This window comes from Pectinophora gossypiella, chromosome Z (genome assembly GCF_024362695.1).
Source record: "Pectinophora gossypiella chromosome Z, ilPecGoss1.1, whole genome shotgun sequence".
Taxonomy (NCBI): domain Eukaryota; kingdom Metazoa; phylum Arthropoda; class Insecta; order Lepidoptera; family Gelechiidae; genus Pectinophora; species Pectinophora gossypiella.
The window spans coordinates 15063068-15088827 of NC_065433.1; the positions used below are offsets into that span (position 1 = coordinate 15063068).

General features: G+C 37.9%; 4 protein-coding genes and 1 long non-coding RNA gene across 7 annotated transcripts in view; all 5 read right to left on the minus strand.

Annotated features, from left to right (window-relative positions):
• LOC126379788 (uncharacterized) overlaps positions 1-25760 on the minus strand; it is a 78071-nt gene that overhangs the window by 522 nt on the left and 51789 nt on the right. The gene's annotated exons all lie outside the window — the stretch shown is intronic.
• LOC126379782 (locomotion-related protein Hikaru genki) lies at positions 4-7809 on the minus strand. 2 transcript variants are annotated; one of them, XM_050028657.1, is made up of 10 exons: positions 7391-7799; positions 7165-7256; positions 6971-7073; positions 6778-6866; positions 6490-6649; positions 3771-3944; positions 3251-3394; positions 2550-2693; positions 1972-2181; positions 4-1633 (listed from the first exon to the last, which is right to left on the minus strand). In XM_050028657.1, exons 1-10 carry the CDS (start codon positions 7467-7469, stop codon positions 1374-1376), a joined length of 1455 nt encoding a protein of 484 aa, XP_049884614.1. In that variant the 5' UTR covers positions 7470-7799; the 3' UTR covers positions 4-1373. The 2 variants fall into 2 exon arrangements, with proteins under 2 accessions (XP_049884614.1, XP_049884615.1); XM_050028658.1 differs by lacking the exon at positions 1972-2181 and having other exon boundaries at positions 7391-7809.
• Positions 8389-14827, minus strand: LOC126379781 (heparanase-like). Its single transcript, XM_050028656.1, has one exon. The coding sequence runs from the start codon at positions 14664-14666 to the stop codon at positions 13122-13124; it is 1545 nt and encodes a 514-aa protein (XP_049884613.1). The 5' UTR covers positions 14667-14827; the 3' UTR covers positions 8389-13121.
• The window catches only part of LOC126379785 (FK506-binding protein 2), a 41492-nt gene continuing 31964 nt past the window's right edge, over positions 16233-25760 (minus strand). Inside the window, exons 2-4 of the mRNA XM_050028665.1 lie at positions 20214-20302; positions 17644-17831; positions 16233-16946 (exon numbers count right to left, since the gene is read on the minus strand). Coding sequence (XP_049884622.1) covers positions 16764-16946; positions 17644-17831; positions 20214-20302 — 460 coding nt within the window. The 3' untranslated portion in view covers positions 16233-16763. The remainder of the gene's footprint in view (positions 16947-17643; positions 17832-20213; positions 20303-25760) is intronic.
• Positions 21899-25250, minus strand: LOC126379778 (uncharacterized protein K02A2.6-like). 2 transcript variants are annotated; one of them, XM_050028653.1, is made up of 2 exons: positions 24995-25250; positions 21899-24915 (listed from the first exon to the last, which is right to left on the minus strand). In XM_050028653.1, exons 1-2 carry the CDS (start codon positions 25009-25011, stop codon positions 22164-22166), a joined length of 2769 nt encoding a protein of 922 aa, XP_049884610.1. In that variant the 5' UTR covers positions 25012-25250; the 3' UTR covers positions 21899-22163. The 2 variants fall into 2 exon arrangements, 1 of the variants encoding a protein (XP_049884610.1); XR_007568377.1 differs by having other exon boundaries at positions 24856-24915; positions 25110-25250.

The window sequence follows — 25760 nt, forward strand, 5'->3', positions numbered from 1 at the left end:
TCCGTTTGGGGGAATATATCTACAGGGTGTAAAAAAATGAGCGGCAGCGGCCATGAAACTAAACAATTTTTCCAAGGAACATGGGTCGAAATAGGTATTATAAAAAAATGTTGGTCTCCCATACTAAATACGCGATTTGCTGATACGGTTTGTATGAGGAGATGACTTTTATATATTAGCTTGTTTAGCTATCACAACCCTATATGGGCTCGCATATAGTTAGATCTAAATCCCATCATTAAGGTACTTATGTTTACTTATCAATAACTTATTATTATCATTAGCCTATTCGATCCCACTGCTGGGCAAAGGTCTCCCCCAAGTTCTTCCACAATACTCGACCCTATGCGACATCCATCCAGTCAATAACTTAACTTAAAAACAATACACAACATTAATAGAGAGGCTCTACCTTGCAAATGGGTTCTACACATCAAGAAGAATCCTGATAGTACAATCAACAAGTACAAAGCGCGCCTTGTAGAAAATGGCTATAAACAATGAAAAGGACAAGATTACGACCAAACGTTCAGTCATATGGCCCGACTAGCTACAAATAAGAGCTCTTTTAAGTGTCAGCGCACAAGAAAACTTACACCTCATACAAACAACCAGAAGGTTACGAAGATGACATCAATTATGTTTGGAGACTAATCCGAAGGAAACAATCTCCGAGCTGTTAAAACTCCTGCTTTGTAAACGTATTGCTTAGCATGGGATTCGGACAAAAAGAAGCAGACTGCTGCCACCAATGTGATCTGTCACCAATTCTCTGATACCCTCTGGAGTATCTGCAAAGTTGAAAGGTCATTACGAAGGATCAAGTTTCGGACTATTTCTAAAAAACACTGTCTCGTCCGACTTTCGCCTTCACAGTTCTGCGCCAGGCGCTATGACTGAGTGAAGTGATGTAAACATTTAGGGAAAGTGTTAAGAGTTAACAGCTGGAGCTAAAACTCTTTAGACGAAACATTTAAGCAACAGTAAATAGACAAAATCTCTCGTGTCGTAAAATGAATTCGAAACTTTTGATCGTATCGTATTTGAAATAAATTCGCACCTGTACTATCCAATAGCATATTCCACAAAATTCTACTACGCGTAAACGGACTGTTTTATTAAATCTAGTTTTGATGCGTCAAGATCAGGCAGGCCGTAAATTATGTATAAAATAATTATACTTTGTGAATTCGCACAGCGACTTAGCATAATACAACATTGATTGGATTATACTTAATATTAAATAAATAGTAGGTATTAGGTAAGCAACCATAACAGACTAGATTTGAATACATGAAGAATAAACTTCTCTAAATTATATATAAAATGGCACAATTAGGTATACATAATTCTTATGATTACTTGCTACTTACTTACTCCTCGAAATACACAAGAGTAGTGTTCTCCACATAAATAGTGTCTGTTTTCCGGATTTCTGAAGGAAGGAAACAGAAAGGGGGAGGGTGGGACCAGAAACCGGTCTCAGTGCATACGATGGATGATTCGCCAACAATTTCATAACCTTCATCGCACGCATATATTATTAGGTCTCCCACTGGGTGCTTGTCTTTAGTTGTCATCCCAGATACCAAACGGCCATCCTCTGGGACGATAGGGTCTGGGCAGTAGATAGCTGAAACAATTATAAAGACATTACGTTAATCTACGAGGACAGTAGAAATTGCTGGATAAAACGTAGAATATGTTCAACTGCTGTAATGGCTATCAAATAGTTTATCAGGAGAAGATGAAAACAGCTTGTCCACACCCTAGACATCCTATACAAAAATATAACGCGTAAGTGCCAGGCAGACAGACTGTCCGCTTGCTCCCCCCTTACTCCTTAGCGGTTTAGGGCCTTCATTTAAGTGTAAAGTAAGACCCAGAAGGGATGAGTTCGGCGCCAAATAAGAATTAGTTAGCGTTCTACACGTAGTATTATTCTTAATTCTATGACGTGGCGTCACTCACGAGTGCAGGTTGGTATAGCTCCAGACCAGGTGCCGTCCTGTTCGCACTCGAGCCCTGGCGGCCCCACCAGTCGATAGCCCCAAGAGCATTGGAACACGGCGCGCCCGCCGAACGACGAGTTATACTCCACAACACTCAAGTGAGGCCCCAACGAACCCAGCACTGGACAGAATGTCTCCACACACGTCGGCGGCGGCGCTGACCACCTTCCTGGATTAATATTACGAAATTCACAATACAATAGCAAGACTGTCGCTTATAAGTACCTATAACAAAATATAGAGGTAATACGTTACGTACAAAATAATACGTTTGGAACGAAACATAAAAATTAAGTACAATCGGGATTTATTTTCTGTCACATGTGTCTCTCTCCATCATGGCATGAGCATGAGTTGTCTATCTATATTTTCTCCCGACTGACACTTTGTACAGGTTTTATAAGAGATCTACAATTGACGGTAGGTAGGTAAATGCTGCATGTGAAAATACTATTAAATGTTATCAGTTTAGATATAGGGTATAGAATTAAGGATATTTCAGCAAACACCTAACTTTATTTCAAGTTCTACACTCACCGTCGCCCATGCAAGTCAGAAGCGCAGAGCCATTGAGATGGTAACCGGGTTGACAGCTGAAATGTGCGGCGTGACCGAGCCTGGAGCCCTGCGCGAATTGACGTAGATGCTGCGTTGATGCATTCAGTGGTGGGCAAGTCACGCCTACAACATAACAATTCTTGTAACAATGCATGAAAATTGATTAGCTGCCTACTTACTCGTCTACCAAAAATTCGAGCTCACCATTGAATAAGTGAATAACTGCTCTTTTTTGATTAAGATATATATGATATGCCGTCGATACGAAACATATTTGTTTCGTCCTCTCCTTTGAAGACTTGTACTAAGAGATTCTGCATAGAAGTGCAGGGTTTGTACGACAACCGAATAATATCGACAACTTCGACCAATAAACGCAGCGAATGCTATCTACGTGTCGTACGACTATGGGTCGAATCCCTACATATAATTCGCGTGTTACCATTACCCACCAGTGCCAAAGTTATGATAAATACCCTAATTCTTCACGGTACTGTAGATAACACCAGTCCAAGAACTTGGAGTAACTTGAAAACTATAACTAGCTTTAGCTTCCCACTACCCTTGAAGAACCCAATATACTAGTCAGCTGATGAAAAGAAGTTTACATACCTACATGCTGATCATAAATATGTTCTTCTTTAGGTATTAGAGCATAAAGAGCATTATTCCAAACTCACTAACAACTTTAATTGTGATGGTGTTGGTGTGTCCCCCAGGCGAGGTGCAAGTGTACTGGTCGCTGTGACGTGCAGACATCTTGTTCAGCGTCACGCGGTAGTGCGTCTCTGTCTCGGCTGTCTCGCCCTCGTCCAAGGACCAAGCTGCAATCGTATTCGTGCATAACTGTACTCTACTTGTCGGTACTCCGAACCACTGAAGACAAAGTAAGTTCTGAGTAAATAGGTCTTTTTTGTGATGTCCTTGGTCTGCATCATCAATGCTTTCCATCAGATGGCATGGTGGTGGAAACCAAAGAAATTAATTACGAAACTAAAAAGATTGTCTTTCAGGTTGTATGTTAACATATTATATACACAAATGCTATCATGCTTAAAGTTTTCATTTCAACTTAAGTACAATTGAGGTGAAAATACCTTTCTAATTACAGACAAGTGAATCCTTTTACCAAAACAAACTTAGTATTTTATTTAGTAACTAAACTAGGAAACTAGTAACCGATAAATAGTAAAGACTAACCTGCACTATGATGTCCAAGGGCCTGAGTCCAGCTCCACTCAGGGTCACCAAGTGCACGAGGTGAGATGCAATCAAGCCGCAAAGTGCTATCAGGAAACACCAACAGCTCTCCTGAAGGGTCCACTACAGCAGATCCACTGACCACAGTATACTGGATTGTTGGTGGTGCATCACCTTAAAAATCATAACCACAGAAAATGTAATATACCTATCCATACTAATATTATAAATGCGAAAGTAACTCGGTCTGTCTGTCTGTTACTCTTTCACGCCTAAACGGCTGAACGGATTTTGATGAAATTTGTTATGGTGATAGATGATAACCTAGAAATGGTCATAGGCTATAAATAATCACGCCATCGTTCGTAGGGGGTAGGCAGTAGGCAGATAACTAAATTGAGTTAGTGATTTTTTGTCGTTTTTGTTGGGACTTTTGCTCTTTCACGTCTAAACGGCTGAACGAAATTTGATGAAATTTAGTGAGGTAATAGATGGTTACCTAAAAACGGATATAAGATCAAAATGATCACGTAATCGTACATAGGGGGTAGGAAGTAAGTAGAAAACTGAATTGAGTTAGTGATTTTTTATGGTTTTTGCTGGGAGTTTTGCTCTATCATGCCTAAACGGCTGAACGGATTTTTAATGAAAGTTAGTTAGGTGATAGATAGTACCCACCTACCTAGAAAAGGATGTGGGCTATTAATATTCATGCTATCGCACTTAAGGCGTAGGCAGTAGGCAGAAAACTAATTAAGTTAGTGATTTTTAATCGTTTGTTTTAAAAGTTTACCTCATTCACGCCTTAATGTCTGAACAGATTTTTATAAGACGTGGTTTATTTAAAGATAGGATCCTAGGCACGGACACAGGCTACTTTTTACGGCGGGAAAATGCTTCATTCCCGCGGAAATCTAGCGTGATCGTGTCAAGAAGCGCATGACGCCATAGCTACTGAAATGATTTTGATGTTTTTTTTTTTTTAACTGAGTGTTACTAAGACTTCAAGTTAGTATTTGATCACTTTTCTAACTTAGAGAGTAGGTAGGCGCCATAATTTAGGGAATCCCTACTAATATTATATATGCGAAAGTAACTCTGTCTGTCTGTCTGTTACGTTTTTCCGCTTAAACCTCTCAACCGATTTTGATGAAATTTGGCACAGACAATCTTTAGACCCTGAGAAAGAACATAGGCCTTTATTGCGAAAAAAAGGGATGCAGAGGTTAAAATAGGGGTTGAAAGTTTGTATGGGATATTTTGCGTACGGCTGTGCAGCATGGTTCAAAAAGGCATATATTGGGACCTACATTACGGACCTAACCAGCGTCCAAAGAATGGCTTGCATGATAATAATGTGAGATATGTCGTCCACACCAACCTTGGCAATGGAGGCGGCACTAAACCTGCGTCCACTCCATCTGTACATAATCGGGGAAGCTAGACTCGCTATGCTCCGAGCTAAGGAAAGGGGTAAGACGACATGGGGATCAACTGTCATGAGAAAACTCAAAGAGGACCTTATGACTGACCCGGTTATGGCGATGCCCTCAGACGTCATGGTCGGGACTCATAACTTTGTGAGTTACTTCAAGGTGGTAATACCAGAGAGAGAGGAGTGGTCTAGAACTCTACCCTCGCCCTTTCCCAGTGCGGATCGGGTGTGGTTTACCGACGGCTCTAAGCGAGATGGGCTTTCAGGGGCGGGTATATAAGTGCCCCAAGCGAAAGAGGGTAACCAACATGGGGGCACACGCCACAGTTTTTCAGGCTGAGATGTATGCCATCATTGATTGTGTGCACCAAAATTTGGGGAACATAAACAGTAACATTCTCATACTGTCGGACAGCCAGGCTGCTCTTAAGGCAGTGGCGGCGACTGAAGTAGACTCATTACTCATTCTAGAGTGTATAGATAGTCTGAATAAGTTGGGGGCCTCAAATTCGGATCGGATCGGATTCGGAGAGAGAGATCGGGAACAAGTCTAATCGGACCCGAACCCTTCTGCGGGATCTCGAAAAGCACCTCTAGATATCATCTGGGGGTGCGACTAGGAAATGAATCCAAGGAATTTTGGCCCAACTCAGTTGGCCTGAAACATTCGAAGCAGCTGATTAGACCTTTTTCTAAGAAATTCTCATCAGAAATCGTTACTCTCACTAGGGGGCAGGCTAGGATTTTAATAAGGGGGCATTGCAGACTCAATAAGCACATACACAGAATGGAGCTGACCGAGTCTCCTTTATGCAGATTCTGTTTAGGGGAAAATGAGACGCCACTACATTTGCTGTGCAGCTGTGAGGCTCTCATACATAGTAGAAGCCGTGCACTTGGGGACTACATAATGGATCCCCAGGAAGTTGTGCAACTTTCTCCCAAAAAGATGTTGGATCTCTTCGAACGGATCGGTCTAGAGGAGAATTTTTAAATGTAGGGATTTAGGTCACAATAGATCTGACAAGGTCGCAGTGATCTCGCGGGCTGCATTCAGTTCGGTCTCCACAATTCTCAAATAATAAATAAATAATACCCAAATCTATACCGTCCCTTTAATATAATCCTTAACATTCAAATTAAAAGTACGCAGACGAAGTCGCGGGTACCAGCTAGTATTACATATTTTCACAGTTACCGAATTGCAAAGAGAGGAGGGATGTCTTTGCTCTGCGGTGGGACCTAGGTAGGTACATTAGGCTATTGAAAAATAAGTAGGTTTACCTGTGAAATTTGTTATGACTGTAGTTGGCACACATTCAGGCAGTTTAGGTTTCCACTCTCCATTTTCACAATGCAATAAACCATCCCCTTTCATTTTATAGTGTCCAAAATGCTTGCATCGGGCAGTGATCAATGAGCCATGGGGAAATGATGTGTGTTTCTAATGAACATACAAAACATTGTATAAAAATAATCTCCTAAACGTGGTTCAATCAAATACTCACTATTTATAACTATTACTTAAATAATTACTATTATTATAATATTACATTACTAAATATAACTTACATCTATAGAAGAATTTTTGAATGATATTGCAAGCAATGGGTGGTCATTACGATACACACATTCCCTTAGTATTGGCTGGAACCGGCCATCTGAAAAACATTTTATTTTCTCTTTTATATGTATCCCTTTTCAGTCATTTATTAAAATATTTGATTTCCTATATTTTTTCCTTGAAGGTTACATGTCAACAAACCTGGTGTGTTAGAACAGAGAGGTCCAACCCAATTGCCGTCGATGCACTTAATTTTACAAATTAAACGCTCATTTAATGGACCAATTAAGCCAGGAAATTTCACCTAAAACAACCCCAATTGTATTAGACTATTAATTTTTAAATTAATTCATAGAATAGTAGAATAGTAGTAGTAGCTATTATATATTACATACCTCAGAAATCTTAGAAAAATCTGACCTGAATCTTGTTAGATCAAGATTGTCGTCAACACTTTTAACATCTGGCAAAGAACATTTGAAGTCATCTGAAAAATATTTTTCGCTCACTAAATATTCCCATGAAAATCTTAAGTAAGCAGAAAATAAGGAATACTACTACGTTTAAGTGAGTAAGTGGTTTAAATTATTGGAACAACAAGAATTATGGACAAATATTTACCAGGAAAGGGTGGAGTGTTTTCTTCATTTTCACAGAACACCACAGGTATAAATAAAATAAACAGTACTAAATAATTCATTTTACAATTTGAACTATTTTTTTTTTCAATTCATATTCTGGATTAATTAATGAAAGGAAACATACAATTATTATTTAATTTAAATATTCCGCTGTTTCTTCTAATAAACGAATAGCATAGCATTGACTTTTGTGACTACTTTGACAGGAGCAGGGTTGCCATACCATGATCCGCAGTTTATAACATTTACATAATAAATACACCACGCACGATACATTGACTGTACATGAAGGGACGAGCAAGGGATTATTCCGATCCGCGAGTTATTTAAAACGTAGTGGACTAGTGCAGCCACTCTTACTCTAATCCATATTTTGGGTAGGGTCCAGTGGCCCTACTGGACACTGCCAGAAACAAGTCTTCTATGATTTAGATAATAAATGATATTAAAGCTAAATCTTGTTTGCTTAACAAATTAAACTGTGGAAAACCTATTTATAGGACTAAAGTATAAGATGTGGCATAATAAGGAACTTTCTAGGCTACGTTCTATTGTCTCATTGCTTGAGTCGAGGTACATAATTATTCAAAAATATAATCTAATGGCTGGCAGAAGTATAGGTACTTATATAAAAATAATTGTTGCTTGATATTTGGATCAAATACGTTAGAATTAATTGTGTTGATACCTATAAGTACCTATTGCTTAACTTTATTTTGATCAGAATAATAATGGATGGAAGATGTGTTGAGCCTGGATATCCTAATAACAGGGGTCATTATTTGTACCGAAGAACAAAGATAAAAGATTATGTCTGTTATCCATGAAATAAGATTAAACAAAGGCAAATTTGTACATCGCCGTCTATATTTTTTTTTGGGGAACGTAGTCTGGAAAGGTACCTATTGGGTTTGGATCTGATTATGACGACTACAGCGCAAATCAAAGAATTGTAGGTATTATTATTGAAATCAAACGTTAAGTATAAATAAAATTTATTAAAAAAGGCATAGAAGTTTACTACATAAATGGCTTTAAAAGTAAAGACAAAATAAGTAATTGAAAAAGTTCTATTACAATAATTAATTTCTAACAATTCCGGTCCACCGGAGATCTATGTTACTCTATTAACACAACATGCTCTAAATGTAATCAAAATCAAACTTAATATAAATTAATTTAAACACATCACACACCTGAAATCCAAATTGCGGTGGACACGTGAAGCACATTTTAATAAATAGATGCACAAGAACACAGTAAATATATGTACTATATCTACCTACAAAGTTGCTACAAAGTATGTAATGTGACAAGAACGAGCAACATGGCGTTCATCAGCGATTAAGACCAAGTTTGGAGCTCTTTGATACAGAAGTTTGTTACATCATTTTTTTCCTTATTTTCTACGACAAACAAATGGCCCACGTTCAGACACGATTCGATTGCATAATTTTTACAAACGGTTAGAGTTATCCACGTGATTGATGAGGTTCCTAGTGTCTGAACATTTATTGTGAAGATCCTCACGATCATGTTGTGTTCTTTGTATCTATAGGTAGGTACAGCCACCAGTTTGAGAGCCAATGGCCCCCAGACCATCGTTATTTTGTAAAAGCCGAAAGTTTGTCTGCGCATAGTCTCTAACCCAGGTGTAACGATCAACAATAAGGGACGTTTTGAAGACTAACTCACGATTTATCACTCAAGATTTGTCATTGGCGCATCGCTAGCCGCGGAAGCCAGAAGAAAAAAATAAAAAAAAATAAGGGACGTTCCAGGCTACGTTCCCAAAAAATGTAGATGGCGCTATACAATGTTGCCTTCGTGTAACCTTTTAATTTCATGGCTAACAGTCATCTGCATCATTTATATTTTTTTTTAGCTATAAATGATGACCTTTGTTATTACAACCAGGCACAACACATCTTCCACTCATTATCAGGCAACAATTATGTATGCTTCTGGCATTACATTTTTTTTTAAAATAATTATGTACTCAATCAATGAGAAAATAGGTATATTCGCGGTAAATCTGTACAACTCTATCTATATTTTTTTTTTTAGGAACGGAGCTTAGATAGTCTCGTATTATGAAAATTGTATCATCGTGGTTTTGGCAGATAACAGGTAAGAGTACCTATCTCAACGGAAGCCTTGAAACCTCTGGAAACCCTTCTAGTTCCTGGAATTACCTATAACGGTTAACGTTTTTAAAACAATCGACAACAGACGAACCGCGTGGGTTGAATATTACACGACACAACGCGTGAGTCGGAATGTCAACAGTCACATAAAGTGCGCCAGTACAAAAATTGCGGAGAGCGATGTAAATTATTAATGTGAACGCGGCTTACATCAAAACTCTCGAGATCAACATTCACAAGGCGAACACCACTACATCAATGGCTCTATGAAATTAAAATAAATTTAAAATATTATATGTATACTTAATATCTACATCCTAAATAATCCTACGGAAAAATTAGACAGAAAATTCCACTTGATCAGAATTAGCCCCTCATTATTCGGTACGCTGTCACAGGTCAATTTCATTTATTATTATAAAAACAATGACCTTTTTAGGTCAAAACAAGTGCGGTGCATTAAGTATGTATTCCCCCTTTTCCACACAATCAGTGACCAATCACAAATACATGCAGTTCCATAACGAAAAACTATAAACGCACTGCACGTCGTACCTACGCCTTGTTGCGTCGGCAGAAAGCTCGGAAAAGCGTGGGTATTTATAGTTCATCCTGAGATGTATATACCTCTGACTAGCCCAATGGGGAATATAACTTTTACCATTTTTTAAAACTATAACATCAATAAAGGTTTACATTACTTTTATGACCACAGCAAGATCACGGGGATTAAAAAGGCCACTTCAAAGCAATTCATCTAAAAAAGCAATATTGCAAATTGACATTTGCGGATATACCTAGAAGTAAGTACGCAATGTAAACAAATGCCAACCAAATAGCAATATTGCTTTGTTAGATGAATTGCTTTGAAGTGGCCTTTTTAACTCCTTAGACCTCTTAATACCACAATATTATGTTACATTATCTAAGCCTATGAATGACTTATGGCTTAGGGAAATTTAAAATACTGTAGAGCCTTACGTGAAATTCACTTGTTTCTGATACTTATACACTTATTTATGCGTAGGGCATGCGCATTTGTAAACGACAACAAGACACATTTGTTACGTTACGTACTTATAAAAATGTAGTAAGAGTAAGTAGGTAATTTGATCTACAATATTATAGATATATATATAACAGATAAAGCTTAGTTATTATAAGGCATTATTCTTACATTATAAGGTACAGTAGATAATAATAAAATACACTTTTATAAAATTTCTTGTTCACTTATGTAGGGTATGTGCCGTAAATTCATACCTACTTGAGTAGATTATTGATCATTCTGTTGTGCTACTTACCTATAATATATTAAAAAAAAACACCTTCAAATCAAGTCAACTGTGTCATTAAAGTAATTAGAAACAGACACTGTAGTATGTAGGTATCTGAGGTATGTACCTATGTGATGTTATATTGTATGTGTCCAAAAATATTTAAGTAGGTAAATGACTGAATGAGCATATCATATTCGGCGAAAATGAAAATTATGTGATTTACCTAAAACAACAAATCTAATTCACGACACCCATGAAACATACACTTAGGTAAAGTAAATATACTTATTTACAAAAGCTCTTCTATATTCACAACATTGAAAATAAAATATATTCATGTGAGTAGGAAGTAATAGAATATGATTTATATATTATATAATCACTATAATCACAATAAGGCACAAACCTAAACATCAAAACTGTAGACACATCTGGAAATAAAGATTGTCGGTAATATTAATCAGTCTTACATTTAGGCACCATAGAGTCACAACATTAGAAAATAATACGTAAGTAAAAATGCAGAATTATAATTACAGTACCCATTCTCAAAGAATAACAGTTATTCTGAGTAAAAATAGCCAACATTATTTGTTAACTTGCTGTTTTTAAAGTTGCTTAATATGATAATTAAAACACATAATAACGGGTTCTTACCGCGTTTAAATGGGGATATGAGACTCCCGATATTTCGACACTGTTGCAAGTGCCAGTGACAGTGTTGTCGAAATATCGGGAGTCTCATATCCCCATTTAAACGCGGTAAGAACCCGTTATTATGTGTTTTAATTATGATAATAACCGCGTAAACTTAAAACAATTGCTTAATATGTTTTCACATTTTAAACATGAGAGTAAAAAAGAGTTTTCTTCACCTCCTATATAATGAAATATTTGTTATTTAAATAAATTATACCATTCACAGGCTCACTAGAAGCTACAAAAGTTATATGCTACTTGAATTTTAAAAATAGTCAATGCACTACTATTTTGCAGCACAAAAAAAAAGTAACACTAGCAATAACATCTAACATTCCTTAATATCAAGTTAATAGTAAAATGTTCTAAGATAATTATAAATAAAATATTTGAAATAAAATAAATTTTTTCACATAAATCTCAGTATAAAACACTGTCTTTGAAGTCTTCTATTGGTAAATTTATCAAATGGACGACACTACCTACATTATACTTATTTGTTGGTGAGAAGTGAACAGTGAACATAGATAAGAAGGTATTTAATTAGGTATTTAATTACTTTTCATAAAACATATTATCTTAGCCTGTATTTTATTTTGAGGTGTCTTATTGTAGATTTGCCAGTTGCCACATATGGCATAAACTACTTGTCCGGACCAACTACTTTCATTACCAACTGCTTAACAGGCAGCTGGGGTCACGAGGCGACAGCCAGAAGGCAATCAGTTTGAAAACAAATAGGTAGGCAACTAGGAGCTATGAGTATTAATCACAATCATACTTCATGTTGGTACAGAGCAAATTAACATTATCAAATAGAGAGGGCAGTTCAGTGTCAGCAGATGACCCTGTGATTGTACACAAGGCTGTTATTGTAATGTAAAGAAATATTTTAAAATATAAGGGCATTAATAAAAATAAAAATGTTTGTGCCAAAAGTAGGATGACAAGTTTGCTCTCAAGTTGGTACCTATATAAAGAAAATATTATTTTCGATAAAGATTAAATTAAATTAAAAAGATCTGATGTGTCATTTCATAGGTATTATATAACATTGTACCTGTTACATATTTACTGACAAATGTCACTTCTTGGAATTGGCAAAATGTGCAAGACAAAACACAATAACATAATTTACCACAATAAAAGCCATTTATACAAACATATTAAATAGGCAAATATTCTGTGCAAATTAACTAAACTAAGGTCAAAGTAGTTACATTACATACCTATATTTTTACTAAACAGGTAACAAACTAAAACTAAAATTATTTTATCATAAATTATTTTTAAACTATTGTAAATAATATAAGAAGTCATTATTTGTTTAAAAGGAAAACACTATATTTTCCTATTATACCATTCTTTTCTGCTAATTAGCCTTATAGCAATTTAAAAATATATTATTACATAACATTTTATATTCTTATTCTGTGTGGACTTCATCTGTGGATTTTATAATGAAAAGATCATTTCATTCATGTTGTCACTATTTAAAAAAAATGGAATGTTTTATGATTAACTTTTTAACACTTGTTCTTAAGAGCATGTTTACAGGGAGAGTAGGTGTTTGTATTGGTGCTTCTCATGTGCATACTTTAATAGATGTATTTTTAATTACCCAAAAACCTATAGAATATGGTGGCATTGAAATATGATTACCATATTTAAGATGCTGAGGTTCAAATTCAGGCACAGATGATTCATAATACAACGGCCAGCCATTTAAAAGCACAGTTTTGCTTCTTCTATTGTTTGAAGGGGCACTGATAATAAATTCATCAATTTGCAAATTATCTCCATGAAGTGCTGTGCCATTGAGAAGAAATTTAACTTTAGCCATTTCTAAATTTACGGCATAGATAGTAATTGCAGTGGAATCATTTGTATATTTTTTATTAGTGCAATGTGCGTACATTCTTTGGAATCGAGAGCAATGGCAATCTATATGTAGTACTTTATTCCCTACAAGTTTCTTATAAAGAACACTCACCCACCAATCAGGCAGTGGCTCTAAATCTTTATCCACTAAACTGTAATTTCCACCAACAAAACTTTGTCTTATCACAGTTGTGATGTTATTCTTGGCAGACAGTCCAAGTTTGTCTACCCAAATAGGGCTTCCAGCATAAGAGTTAGATAAACCTGGTGCTCCTCCACCATAAGCACTGCTAGTTTCACTTAGCCACATTGGGATATGACTGTACTTTAAAGTATGATTCTTCATAGTCTCTATTTGACCCCTCAATAAATCAAAAGTATCAGGATTCCAAAAATCTTCTATTTTGGCTTCTCTTCCATTGAGATAATACTGATGCCAAGAGCGAACATTAATAGAATGAGAGGCATTTCCTAAAAACTCCTTCATATATTCCAGGCATTCTGGCCGGTGTGGTTGAGGTCTAGTAGTATCAGGTCCAACTATTAGAGATTTCTTATAACCATTACGGTTTAGAAGTTTGCGGAGATTTTTAAAATCTTTTGCTAACATGTTAGGAGTAATACTGATATTAAAAACGTGATGAAAGGAATTGGGTTCATTGCCAAGCTGCCAATCTACATCATACCCATTGTGCCTGGAATATTCCAAAATTTCAGCAGCATTTATTTCACTCCACTCATTGTGCTGGTCTCGAAGAAGTACATTAAAGCTGAACAGTAATTTTATACCGGTAACTTTGCAGAACTCATTTATATCACTCCACTTTTTGCCTGTCATAATGAAAAATGGCAGAAATTTGTGTTTGCACAGTCTTTTTATAGCATGGCAGAAACTCTTTGTAGTATTGAATGGACAGTGTTCGCAAGAGACAGTAGTAGTATCATCTTTACTGAATATGAGGCGCTCAGACATTGTACCGCCGAGTCGGAGCCTAGCCGGCGCCAGCGCCCTCGCGAGTTTTCTCAACTTATGCTTTCCAAAGTCTACCTGATCATAGTTTTGTATCTCGGAGGCATCTATGCCAAAACTGAGGAAATCATCTGGAATCATTGCAGCTACTACATGGTGCTCATCAATAGTGGCATAACAGCGATCACCAACATTGTATTTAACGAAAAATACCAATCCAGCTATATTACAACAGAATGCTATGGCACAGACAGCCACCAATCGTTTGTTGGACAGCATTTTGTTTCTTTTAATTACCTAATGTATGTCCATTTTTCACTAATTCACTTTTATACTATGAGCGGAGCTTGCACTAAGTAAACAAAAAAATAAATGTACATGACAAGTGACATTATTTTTTTTTGCCCCTTTCAGAAGGAGCAGGCAAAGAAAAATAGCCATAGAACATGACAACTGACTGACAACTTCTTCAACGTATTCAACTTGACAGCAATGTTGCCAACTTTTTTCCCAAACTCACCAAAAAGAGTTTTGCATAAACCACCAATAAATTACTAAAAAACCACTATCCTAAGGGAAGTCAAAACCAGCAAGTTTAGTAGTTCACAGGTATTTACTTGGCACACCCATTTGTTGATTTTCAAATCTATAGGATAGTAAAAATATATATAGATGGCGCTGTACTGATTTGCCTTTGTTTAAGCTTATTATTTTATCTTTGTTTTTAGATTTAATGATGACCCTTCTTATTACACCCAGCCACAACAAATCTTCCACCTATTATTATTCTGATCAAAATAAAGAGAAGCAATATAGGTAGCAACTTACTTCTATGCCATATCTGATCTGAACGTAGCCTGCAAAGGCCATCATTGAGCCATACGTAAACTCACGCCTATTTCCCACTGGAGTAAGCAGATACTAAGTATAGAATACAGTGTACGGTAATAATCATACAAAACTACCAATAAGTATAATAATGATACGCCGCCACAGCCTTCTCATAGCCACCTTTCTATATCGTTCTTTAAGTAATAATAATTAATAAAAACTATAATTCACTGATTGAGACCATGATTCTGGGTTAATGTAAAGCGAGAATTTTTTGTGTTTTTAGATTATTCTCAGTTCTATACTTTTGCGATTGAAAATTCTACTAGATATCAACTCAGAATAACTGAATCATCTGATCTCTTAAAAGTTTTCATAACGATGTCACTAACACCCTGTAATAAGGAGCCTGCGGTCGTAATTCTTAAAAATTGTGTTACCTACGCTTACGTACGGTACACACTTTATGAATGTAGGAACTTCAATATTTGTTCTGCCTGAATCTACCTACCGGCCGGTTACCACGGAGCCCGATAATCGGTCGAGACTGGTATCCCCTTCGGGCAGCGCCTTAGCATAGGTACCTAACGTCAAAGAGGTCCGTGTTGCTCTATGAGTAACGTAAAATATAAATAGCCTAAGTACCTACCTACTTATAAGTGTTCGTCCAAAGAGCACCCTTTGTATTCGTCCCACTTGGCATGCCACCTTCTTAATAAACAGGAGGGAATATTGAGGATACTCCTCCATGCTGCTCCACCTATCTACTGCAATTTGTAAGCAGCCCCAAAGACAGCTCTTGACTATCATTAAAGGCGGAGATCACATCAAATTAATCATTAATTCGCATAGAATTCATGGTTTTGTAATGATCGCTACGCATGTTACCTACATTCCCCCTAATTTAAATTATCTTATTTTTCAGACGTAGTTACCTATACATAGTAGATTCTTAGGTACTTATAAGCAATCTAAAATGTGTTTCAAAGAAGTACGAAATAAAATAACAATCAATTGGTATAAATATGTTTATTGGAAACACTGCGAAGTAAACACCAATTATTAATTTGTTACAGTAACATACAGATGCCTACAATATCTATCAGAATCTATTAAACCATAATATAATGTATTTTGAAAAGAGTTTAGATTTTAGGACATATTAAATGATTGAAAGTCCCATTTAAATGGCATCCGTAGATATTATGCTGTTTTCTTATTAATTGTACATAAATTAGTCTAGTTATTTTTATTTTATTACACAACAAAGTATGGATACACCAACAACATAAGAAAACTAAGTACAAAAAATCAACAAAATTGCATAAAATGCCTCACATACACCTTACATTATAATAACCGAATTGGCTTACGAATGCGAGCTTGGTCTCATTATAATGTGAGCATACCTACAGTAAAATTTTGAACAATTATTTTATTTAGGTAATTTACGGATAACACTCGCGCCACTGAAAAGTCTTTATTGAATCAACCTCCCTAGATTTATTTAGCGACGTTTGAGCTCGGGAGGTGATGGCTGGATATTTATAGCTCGTCATGTTTGGGGCCTGAGAACTCCTCATGGCTGATGAAGCCGTTCTTGTCTTTGTCTTCGTGTTGGAAGATCTCCTCGACTAGCTTGTCGTGGCTTTCGAGCATCTGCTTGATGTCGTCACTCATCTCCGCGCCATCAGGAGGCACCATCTGCTTCTTCAGGTACTCGCTCACCTGCGTCACAATCAAACATCAGACATCTGTCTCAATAAGGATAGGTACATCTACAGGGTTATTATAGATCCACCTCTAATGCTTTCTAGGATCAATTTGATAGATAAAGTGTGTTGTTTGCCTGTGTTGTTCACATTCTTTGGCACATTGATCTTTGAGAATGGCACAAACAGTTCAATAAAATCAATGCCTATATTTAAATTATATTTTACTATAGGAATATTCGATGCAAATAATAAGTTTAAGCAGGTATTGGCTCATGCAAGTTGTGTACTATGCTTCGTGCTGAGTTAAGATAAGGAAAATTGCGGCTAGATTTCATGCAGTTAATGACACTTCGTATTAAAGAACTATAGTAGAACTAAATATTTTTAATATAGTTTAGGTTATTTAAGGTAATGTAGGCTTTTTTCATTTAAAACAGTTTTGTAAATAGGCAGGTATATACTTACGTAAGCACCTACCAACTTACTAAATACCTACTGAAATGAATTTAGTACTAATTTATAATAGTTAAGTACTACAATTGTGTAGGACCGTGTATAACTAAGTAATAAGTATTTAAAGTAGAGGAGAAAGTAGAGAGACAGGGTAGTTGTGGCCCGCCACCTGTGACCGTGTGCGCACTGACCTCCTCTCTGGACAACTCCCCGTCGGCGTCCCCATCCATCTCGCGGAACGCTAACTCTATACTCACTTCTTCGCGCGACAGCATGTTGTCTTTGTCGGCGTCGATCTCCTTGAACACGTTGGTGGTGGGAGGGGAGTCGCCGATGTTGATCAGCTCGACCTCGAAGTGCAGCGTGGCGTGGGGTGGGATCACGTTGCCCGCCCCTCGCTCGCCGTAACCCAACGAAGATGGGATCGTCAGCTTACGTTTCTCACCTGCGAAACGACGCGACGGATATTAATTTCATCTCGTAACATTTAGTAAGGACAATACAAGTACAAATATAAAACCTTGGAATGTTCCAAAGATCATCCCGCATAATGTCGTACCTACTATCGTAGAAGTCGATTACTATACAAGGGAACACTACCTCATCATCATCATCAGCCCATTAACGTCCCCACTGCTGGGTCACGGGCCTGGATGGATAGGGAGATCGGGCCTTAAACCATCACCTACACACTACACACACTCACTACCTACACACTACCTACTTACACTTAATTGTCTAACCTGTTGTAGGGTCAACAGTAGTAGGTACTACAACTACTACCAGTATCGAGGTGATGGACTAGAGACCTGTTGCTAATGAGTATACCTATAAATATGTACCTATAAATGTTACTTTAAGTATACTCAGATGGCATTTTGATTAAATACATGTCAAGCATGTCATCAATAAACATACCTATATAATTATTATTATGTATAGCCGGTGTAGGTAGTCTCAAACCAACTATTGCGCCAAGATTGAACCCGGGAATCAAGGCATTTCCATTCCGAAAATATTTTGGGGGTACCATACAAAATGTAATAATATAAATAACCTATATACGTCCCACTGCTGAGCGCAGGTCTCCCTTCAATCAACCGGAGGAATCACCCGCAGTGGAGCAGCGTGGTGGAGTATGCTCCATAGTCTATAACCCTCCGATTAAAATGTGATAAATAGTTAGGCAAAGGTTACAGGAAAACTAAAACGATGTCTCTACTTTTTGCAAAAGGGGCTGAAAGTGGATCATATTTTATTTTTGTCGCGTTATTGTATCATGTGTCTTCATAATATTATTATGTAAGAAGTAAGTAAGTAGGTATATCATGAAAGAGGTTTGTTTGCACATTCTAAAACATTTTTCTATTAAGCCGCGTATAAATACCGTTCCCCTCACTTAACTTCGAACTTACTGATCTGAAATTATAGCATATGGCAGAGAACACAGATATTAGAAATATTCTGAGGTAGAGAAGGTAGTGAATTAGCTTAAGTTTACAGCCAAAATACATTAGTTCCACTATAGAAAGAGAGATGGTGAATTGGTGATGTTGAACGAAATATGTAAGTAAGTACCAAATTCTTTATCGCACAGTTTTCTATATTTCCTCATTCTTTCCTTCGTTCGGAAATGTTTTTACTTAAGATTTGGGTTTTTGTTCGTTACAAGAGTTTCACAATTATAATTTCGTTTTACCTAGGTACTCGACAGGTTGTTTTAGGTGGTTCGTACGGAACCCTCGGTGCGCGAGTCCGACTCGCACTTGCCCGTTTTTTTGGTAGTCATGCTTCGAATATTGGATTGAATTTGGGTGGTTTCTATTTATCGAAGCATCTCTAACAATTGTATTAACTTTTATATTTTCTAATATAGTGTTGTAAAGAAGTTATTTTATTAATCGAACGTTACCTGATGAGATCGTTATGTAACTGAATCATCAATCTAAGCCACACGAGTGCGTATGGGTGTTAGTGACACCGTAAAGAAAACTTTGGGGGATGATTCAGACCATGTTTCAGAGTTGATATCAACTGGAATTTCCTGTCAGAATTAATGTCAATTTTATTGCTTTTTAAATTATTTTCAGTTCCGTCATTTCAATAGATATCAACTCAAACTCATGGTCTGAACGGTGACACTCTAGCACCCTATATAATCAAACGTAAGTATGGCGTTTATAAAACGTCGCTCTGCACTGCACATGTGTAATTTAAATAAGCAAGTAATACCTTTAACTTGGAAATCGCGCGATACCTAAAAAGTATCAGCAATTTATAGAAATGCGCAGAAGTTAGTAAAAAAGTGACCTAGTTGTTGTTGTAATTTTGTTAGGTTGTGCATTTTGCTTATACCGCTTATAAATATTGCCAGTTAAAATTAATAAATTTATTTTATTCTTCTTCTTAATAGCCATAGAGGCTTCAATCAAAGCATAGGGGAAAAGAATAAAAAAAACTTATTTTATTCACGACCGTTAAGTAACTAAGTCATGCATGCATTTAATGTCATGCATGCAGGTATTTTATTAGTGTGTGGTATATGTATTAACAATTTGCTTACAATTTTAAGTAAATGCTTATTAACAATTTTCTTATTTCTCTTTTTCAATTAACATTAATGTTCGTCTTCGACAACTTGTAAATCGAGGATAGGTAGTTGGCTTACAAATTTACTTTTCCTACTGTTTTATAACCTTATCAAGTAAAGCTGTTAGTATCCCTATGAATGAATATATAATATATAAATAAACTCAACCTTTAGGTTTCTTTTGACATGCATTCGCAGAATTCGCTTATCAAAAGTTAATAAAAATGTTTTTCTTACCGACGCACATGTCGAGGAGACCTTGGTCCCATCCCTTGATGACCTGGCCAACGCCAATTTGAAAAGTGAAAGGCTGGTCGCGGTCGTAGCTGGAACAATAACAAAGCAAGGTTACAGCAAATGAGACAACATTTTAAACCTACTTTTATACTTACTACAAAAAAATGACAATGTTTATTTTTGGAGTTATAAGTAAGTAGAAGGTGCAGGTCGTGTCGTATCGGGAGGTGAAGGTTTTGGCGGGAAGAAGAGAGGAATGGCGGTTACTCCACCGACAAGAGCGCAGCTCTTAAATAGAGAGAGAGAAGTAAGTAGACCTGCTTAGGTATTTACTTCTTCCTGGATTTTGTTTTAGTTTCTACCAGGACCAGGGGTCTTAGCCGAGTTGGGAATGATTATTATGTCAATAAGGTGAAATATCTATGCCATAATAATGTTTACCACCGTCACTGTCGATTATCCCAATCGTTTGAACCTTAGCTAAGCTTCATGTCATATCACAGGTTCGAATCTCGGCTCGGGATCTAAACTATTGAATTCGACTTTATGAGTTTCAATTAATGTTTGGATTAGATAATCGATATCCGTGGTTTCCAGGTCTTATGCCAGTTTAAGTGGCAATAGCTTTCTTAAACATAGCTGGCGAGGAGTGAGTGTAATACTCTCTTCCCCCTCTACCTACCCATTCAAGGATACAGGCAAAATACTATGTATTGTTATACTTACCTCAGAATAATAATATCTAAGTACTTAAAGATTGTGATAATAGTGAAGTAAGTACCTTTTTTTTGTAACATCTGTGAGAAGTGCACGCTAATAGAGAAAAGAAGTAAGTACCTAAATGTAATGTTGACACCGAGTTCCGAAATTTTAGGCAGAAATTGAAATCACAAGACGCTAGGTGTTCGCCAGGATTTGATACATGATAAGCTAAAGGAAAAAACCTATTTTAGGAGGTTTACTGTCTTGTTCTGGGAACAATACCTACACACACATGTTACGTTTAACGGCTGTACCGACACAGAATGCCCAATATATTGCGGCAATGTGACCGAACATCAGATAAATCGGCGCGTAGAATAACACTATTACATAGGCCTTTGTTCGCACTTCGTATGCGCCATCATTAAGGTTTATCACGGGCAGGCATTTGCCTAGTTTGTAGGTGTTAGTATGGGAACATCATTACTTTTATAATATAGCATTATAAAAGTAATGATGTTCTTGCAGATAAACCATATTCAGGTTTACTTATTTATTAGTGTTCAAAAGTTTTACTTGTTAGCTTTTTATTATATTAAAAGATATTACATGTAAGTGTAAGTACCTACTGGTGAAGGTAAACTACTTACATAGTTGGTGGAACACCATAGCTGTTGCACTATTCCGTGCTCCAATGCATAAACTTCTTTCACCCTAAGGTTGCCTGGCAGAAATTGCTGTTTAGCAATAAGGCCGCCTATTGTGCTTATGTTTTTATTCGTATGTTTATGTCCTTTGTATATGTCGTTGTGCAATAAAGTATTATTGATTGATGGAAAAATGAATATATTTTATGTTAACTACCGTTATTTCAATCGATACAGTTTAATTAAATCTTAGTTTTTCAAGCAATTAACTTTATTATGATTCATTTGTTACCACAAAAAGTAATGTCCTTTGTTTTTTAGGTAAGTACGTTGTAAAGTCTACAAGTTTGGGTTTCAAGAGAACACAATGAAACACGTCCGTTCGATACGACACATATATTCGGAGAGAGAGGAAGTGAAAACTACCCTCATAACAATTATAATAATAAACAACAGAAAGATACCCACATACATTACACCCTCACCCTTAACTAACACTCATAGTAACATTTATAAATAACAATACAATTACTTACATATAGGTGACGCAGACACTGATATCAAAAATTCTAAACATATTTTACAAACAACCGTCCCTTACTTAATCTATATCTAAACCATATCTATGAACTGGTCTTAATAAATGCCTAGGTCTAAGTGTGGGCCCCGGGATATTCACTGGCGGCGGCGGTGCGGATAGCACGGACGCGTCCGAGCTTGCTGGCAGTACGGAGTGTGCGGGCACGTCCGAACCCTCTGCCCTTTCTGTCCCTGGACTCGCTAACAGAGTATCCATACAGTCTGTCTCACACGGTGTGGGCACTGGCACATTATAAGTCACCCCTCTACTTTTTATTTGATCTACGTGTCTGTTGAGCGGTGGACCGTCTTCCCTACTGACAATATAATTACGTGACCCGACCTTTCGTTCGACCTGTCCTTCTAACCATCTCCTTCCTCCTGCATAATTCCTAGTCCAGACGCTATCCCCAACACTAAACTCCCTATTAGTACCACCCGCGTTCAGCGCCTGTTTCCGCTGCGCTTCCCGTACCTTATCTTCAACTTGTCTGTCTCCTTTTAGCAAATCTAACCGTGAGCGTAACTGTCGACGTTGTAAAAGCATAGCTGGGGATGCCCCCGTCGTGCTATGCTGTACGTTCCTGTACGCCATTAAATATGCTTGCAACGCAACGTCAACTTCGCACCCGTCGCGCAATGATTTTTTTACCGCTCGTTTACATAGTTTAACGGCACCCTCTGCTGCGCCATTCGATGATGGATGATAAGCTGATATTAGGGTTTTTTTAATACCGTTACCTGTCAAAAAGTCGCCATATTCTTTGCTAGTAAATGGGGGTCCGTTGTCTGATGCAATTTCTTTTGGTAATCCAAAACGTGCAAATACCTCCCTCATCACTTTAATAACCGCACCAGCCGTTGTTCTTTGCATCTGGTATACTTCCAACCATTTAGTTGTTGCATCTATCATTACTAGAAACATACTGCCGTGAAAGGGACCTAAAAAATCAATATGCAGCCTCGTCCACGGTTCTGCTGGATAAGGCCAAGGTTGTGGCGGCGCATGTGGCGGCGCCGGGTTCTCCAACGCACATGCGACGCACTCCTTGCAGGCACGCTCGATGTCGGCGTCGATACCCGGCCACCACATGACACTGCGAGCTAAACTTTTCATTTTTACTATACCCATATGCCCCAAATGTAACTCTTTTAACAGAGTTTCCCTCAGTGTACTAGGTATAACTAATCTATAACCCCATACTATACACCCTAAATCCAAGTATAACTCATTACGACGCATGAAAAACGGTTTTATGTCTTCGTCTGTACACTTTGCAGGCCAGCCCGTTCTCACAAAATAAATAATCTTCTTCATGGTTTCGTCTCTCTCGAGGTGTTCTTGTACAGTTTTCCTAGTAATCGGCATAAAATTTTGTACGAAATTAAGGTAAGTTATCTCCGAGCCTTCTTTTTTTGCTAACCCTACCGGTAATCTAGACAACGCGTCCGCTGCATTCTTTTCACTGCGTACATACTCAATATTGTAATTGTAACCAGCTAATATCACCGCCCAGCGCTGCATCCTGCTCGCCGCCATCACCGGTATCCCTGTTTTGTCTCCGAAAATTGTAACGAGCGGTTTATGGTCTGTGCGCAGTGTAAACTTTCTACCGTATAGGTATTGATGGAACTTCCGTACTCCATATATGATAGCAAGCGCCTCCCTTTCTATCTGCGAATACCCTTTCTCCGCGTTGTTTAGTGAGCGCGATGCGTACGCGACCGGGCGCTCCCCAGCGGCTGTGAGGTGCGAGATGACGGCGCCCACCCCCACGCCGCTCGCGTCTGTAGTCAGCACCAGCGGCAGTGCGGGGTCGTAGTGCGCCAGGACCTTACTAGAGATCAGTAACGCTTTTACCGCATTAAAAGCTTGTTCCGCTTGTTCGTTCCAAATAAACTTCACCTCTTTCTTTAATAGAGTGTATAGAGGAGCCAATAACGTGCTAATATTTGGTACAAACTTTGCATAGTACATTACTAGTCCTAAAAATGAACGCAACTCGTTTACATTAGTAGGAGTTGAAACATTTTTTATAGCCTCAATCTTCTCCGGCAAAGTATGAACCCCTTTTTTACTAATTACAAAGCCCAAATAGGTAACTGATTCGGCAAAGAATGTACACTTCTCTTTTGCTACCTTTAAACCGTACCTCTGTAACCTCCTAAACACCTCATTCAGTGTCGCGAGATGTGTGCTATCGTCAACTCCCGTTATGATGACGTCATCGAGGAATACACCCACCCTAGGCAGGTCCGCAAACATCTCTTCTAACTTTCTTTGAAAGATACCCGGACTCGAGGCTAAGCCATAAATTAAACGGTTATACCTAAAAAGACCCTTATGCGTATTAATCACTGTATATATCTTAGATTCATCTAATTCGAATTGCGCATAGGCCTGCGACAAATCAATCTTCGAAAACTTATCGCCACCATGTAGCTTAGCTAGTAAATCCTCGACGCGCGGTAAAGGAAAACGATCCACCTCCACACATTTATTCAAGGTTATCTTAAAATCGCCACATACCCTAATAGTGCCATCTTTCTTCATGACTGGTACTATTGGCGTAGCCCAGTCGGACGAGCTCACCGGCGTGATCACTCCGTCCCTCACCAGCGAGTCCAGCGCGCGCTCCACCGGCTCGCGCAGCGCATACGCCAGAGGACGGGCGCGAAGGAACACGGGCCGCGCGTCCTTCCGCAGCCGGAACCCCACCTTTCCGCCAGTGAATCTCCCCAGTCCCTCGGCAAACACATCACTGTATCTGGAACTAAATTCCTTAAAATTAAAAACCGTTTCTAAATTATTTAAATTATTATGACTAGTCATTTTAGGTGTCACTTCAATACCTAACTCGCTCAACCATTGTCTACCTAACAGATTAGTTTTTCCTCCATTTATAACATGTAAATCTAACTGTTTACATCTTCCATTATAACCAACACTAGTTGTCACAATGCCTACCGGTTTTACAATCTCCCCAGTATAGTAACGTAAACACAAACTACTTTGTTTTAACTCACAATCCGAAAACATTTTTCTATAACAATCATTACTTATACAAGAAATCGCACTGCCGGTATCTATCTCCATAGACAGGTTCTTATTGTTTATCATGACGTTTACAGTGTATGGTTTAAAATCTGATATTTTTTTAATGTCTATAGAATAATTATTTACCTCGTCACTGTCACTGCTACCACTGTCTTGGAACTTTATCTGTTCTTCATGTACATTATAAAGCGACGATGGCGATGCTCCATTCAAAACATTAGGACACACCTTTTTTAGATGTCCCTGTTGGTTGCAAATTCTACATACGTAAACTCGAAATCTGCACGTATTAGTAGTATGCTGCCCTCCACAGGCTGCACAACGACCCGCGGCTCCTCCCGCCGATGTCACCTGTTTGGTGAACTGACGCTTCCCGCTCGCCGCTGCGCTTGTGCCACTTGCACTACCGCGCCAAACTGACTCACGCGTAGAACGACTGCCGTTAGCTCCGGCCTCCCCCGGCCCGCTGCCGCCGCGTTTGTTTACGCGGTGCTCTCTGCCTACTGTTAGCTCCCGTCGGCGCGCTGATGATAACTGATTTACCGATGTGCTAGCCAGTGG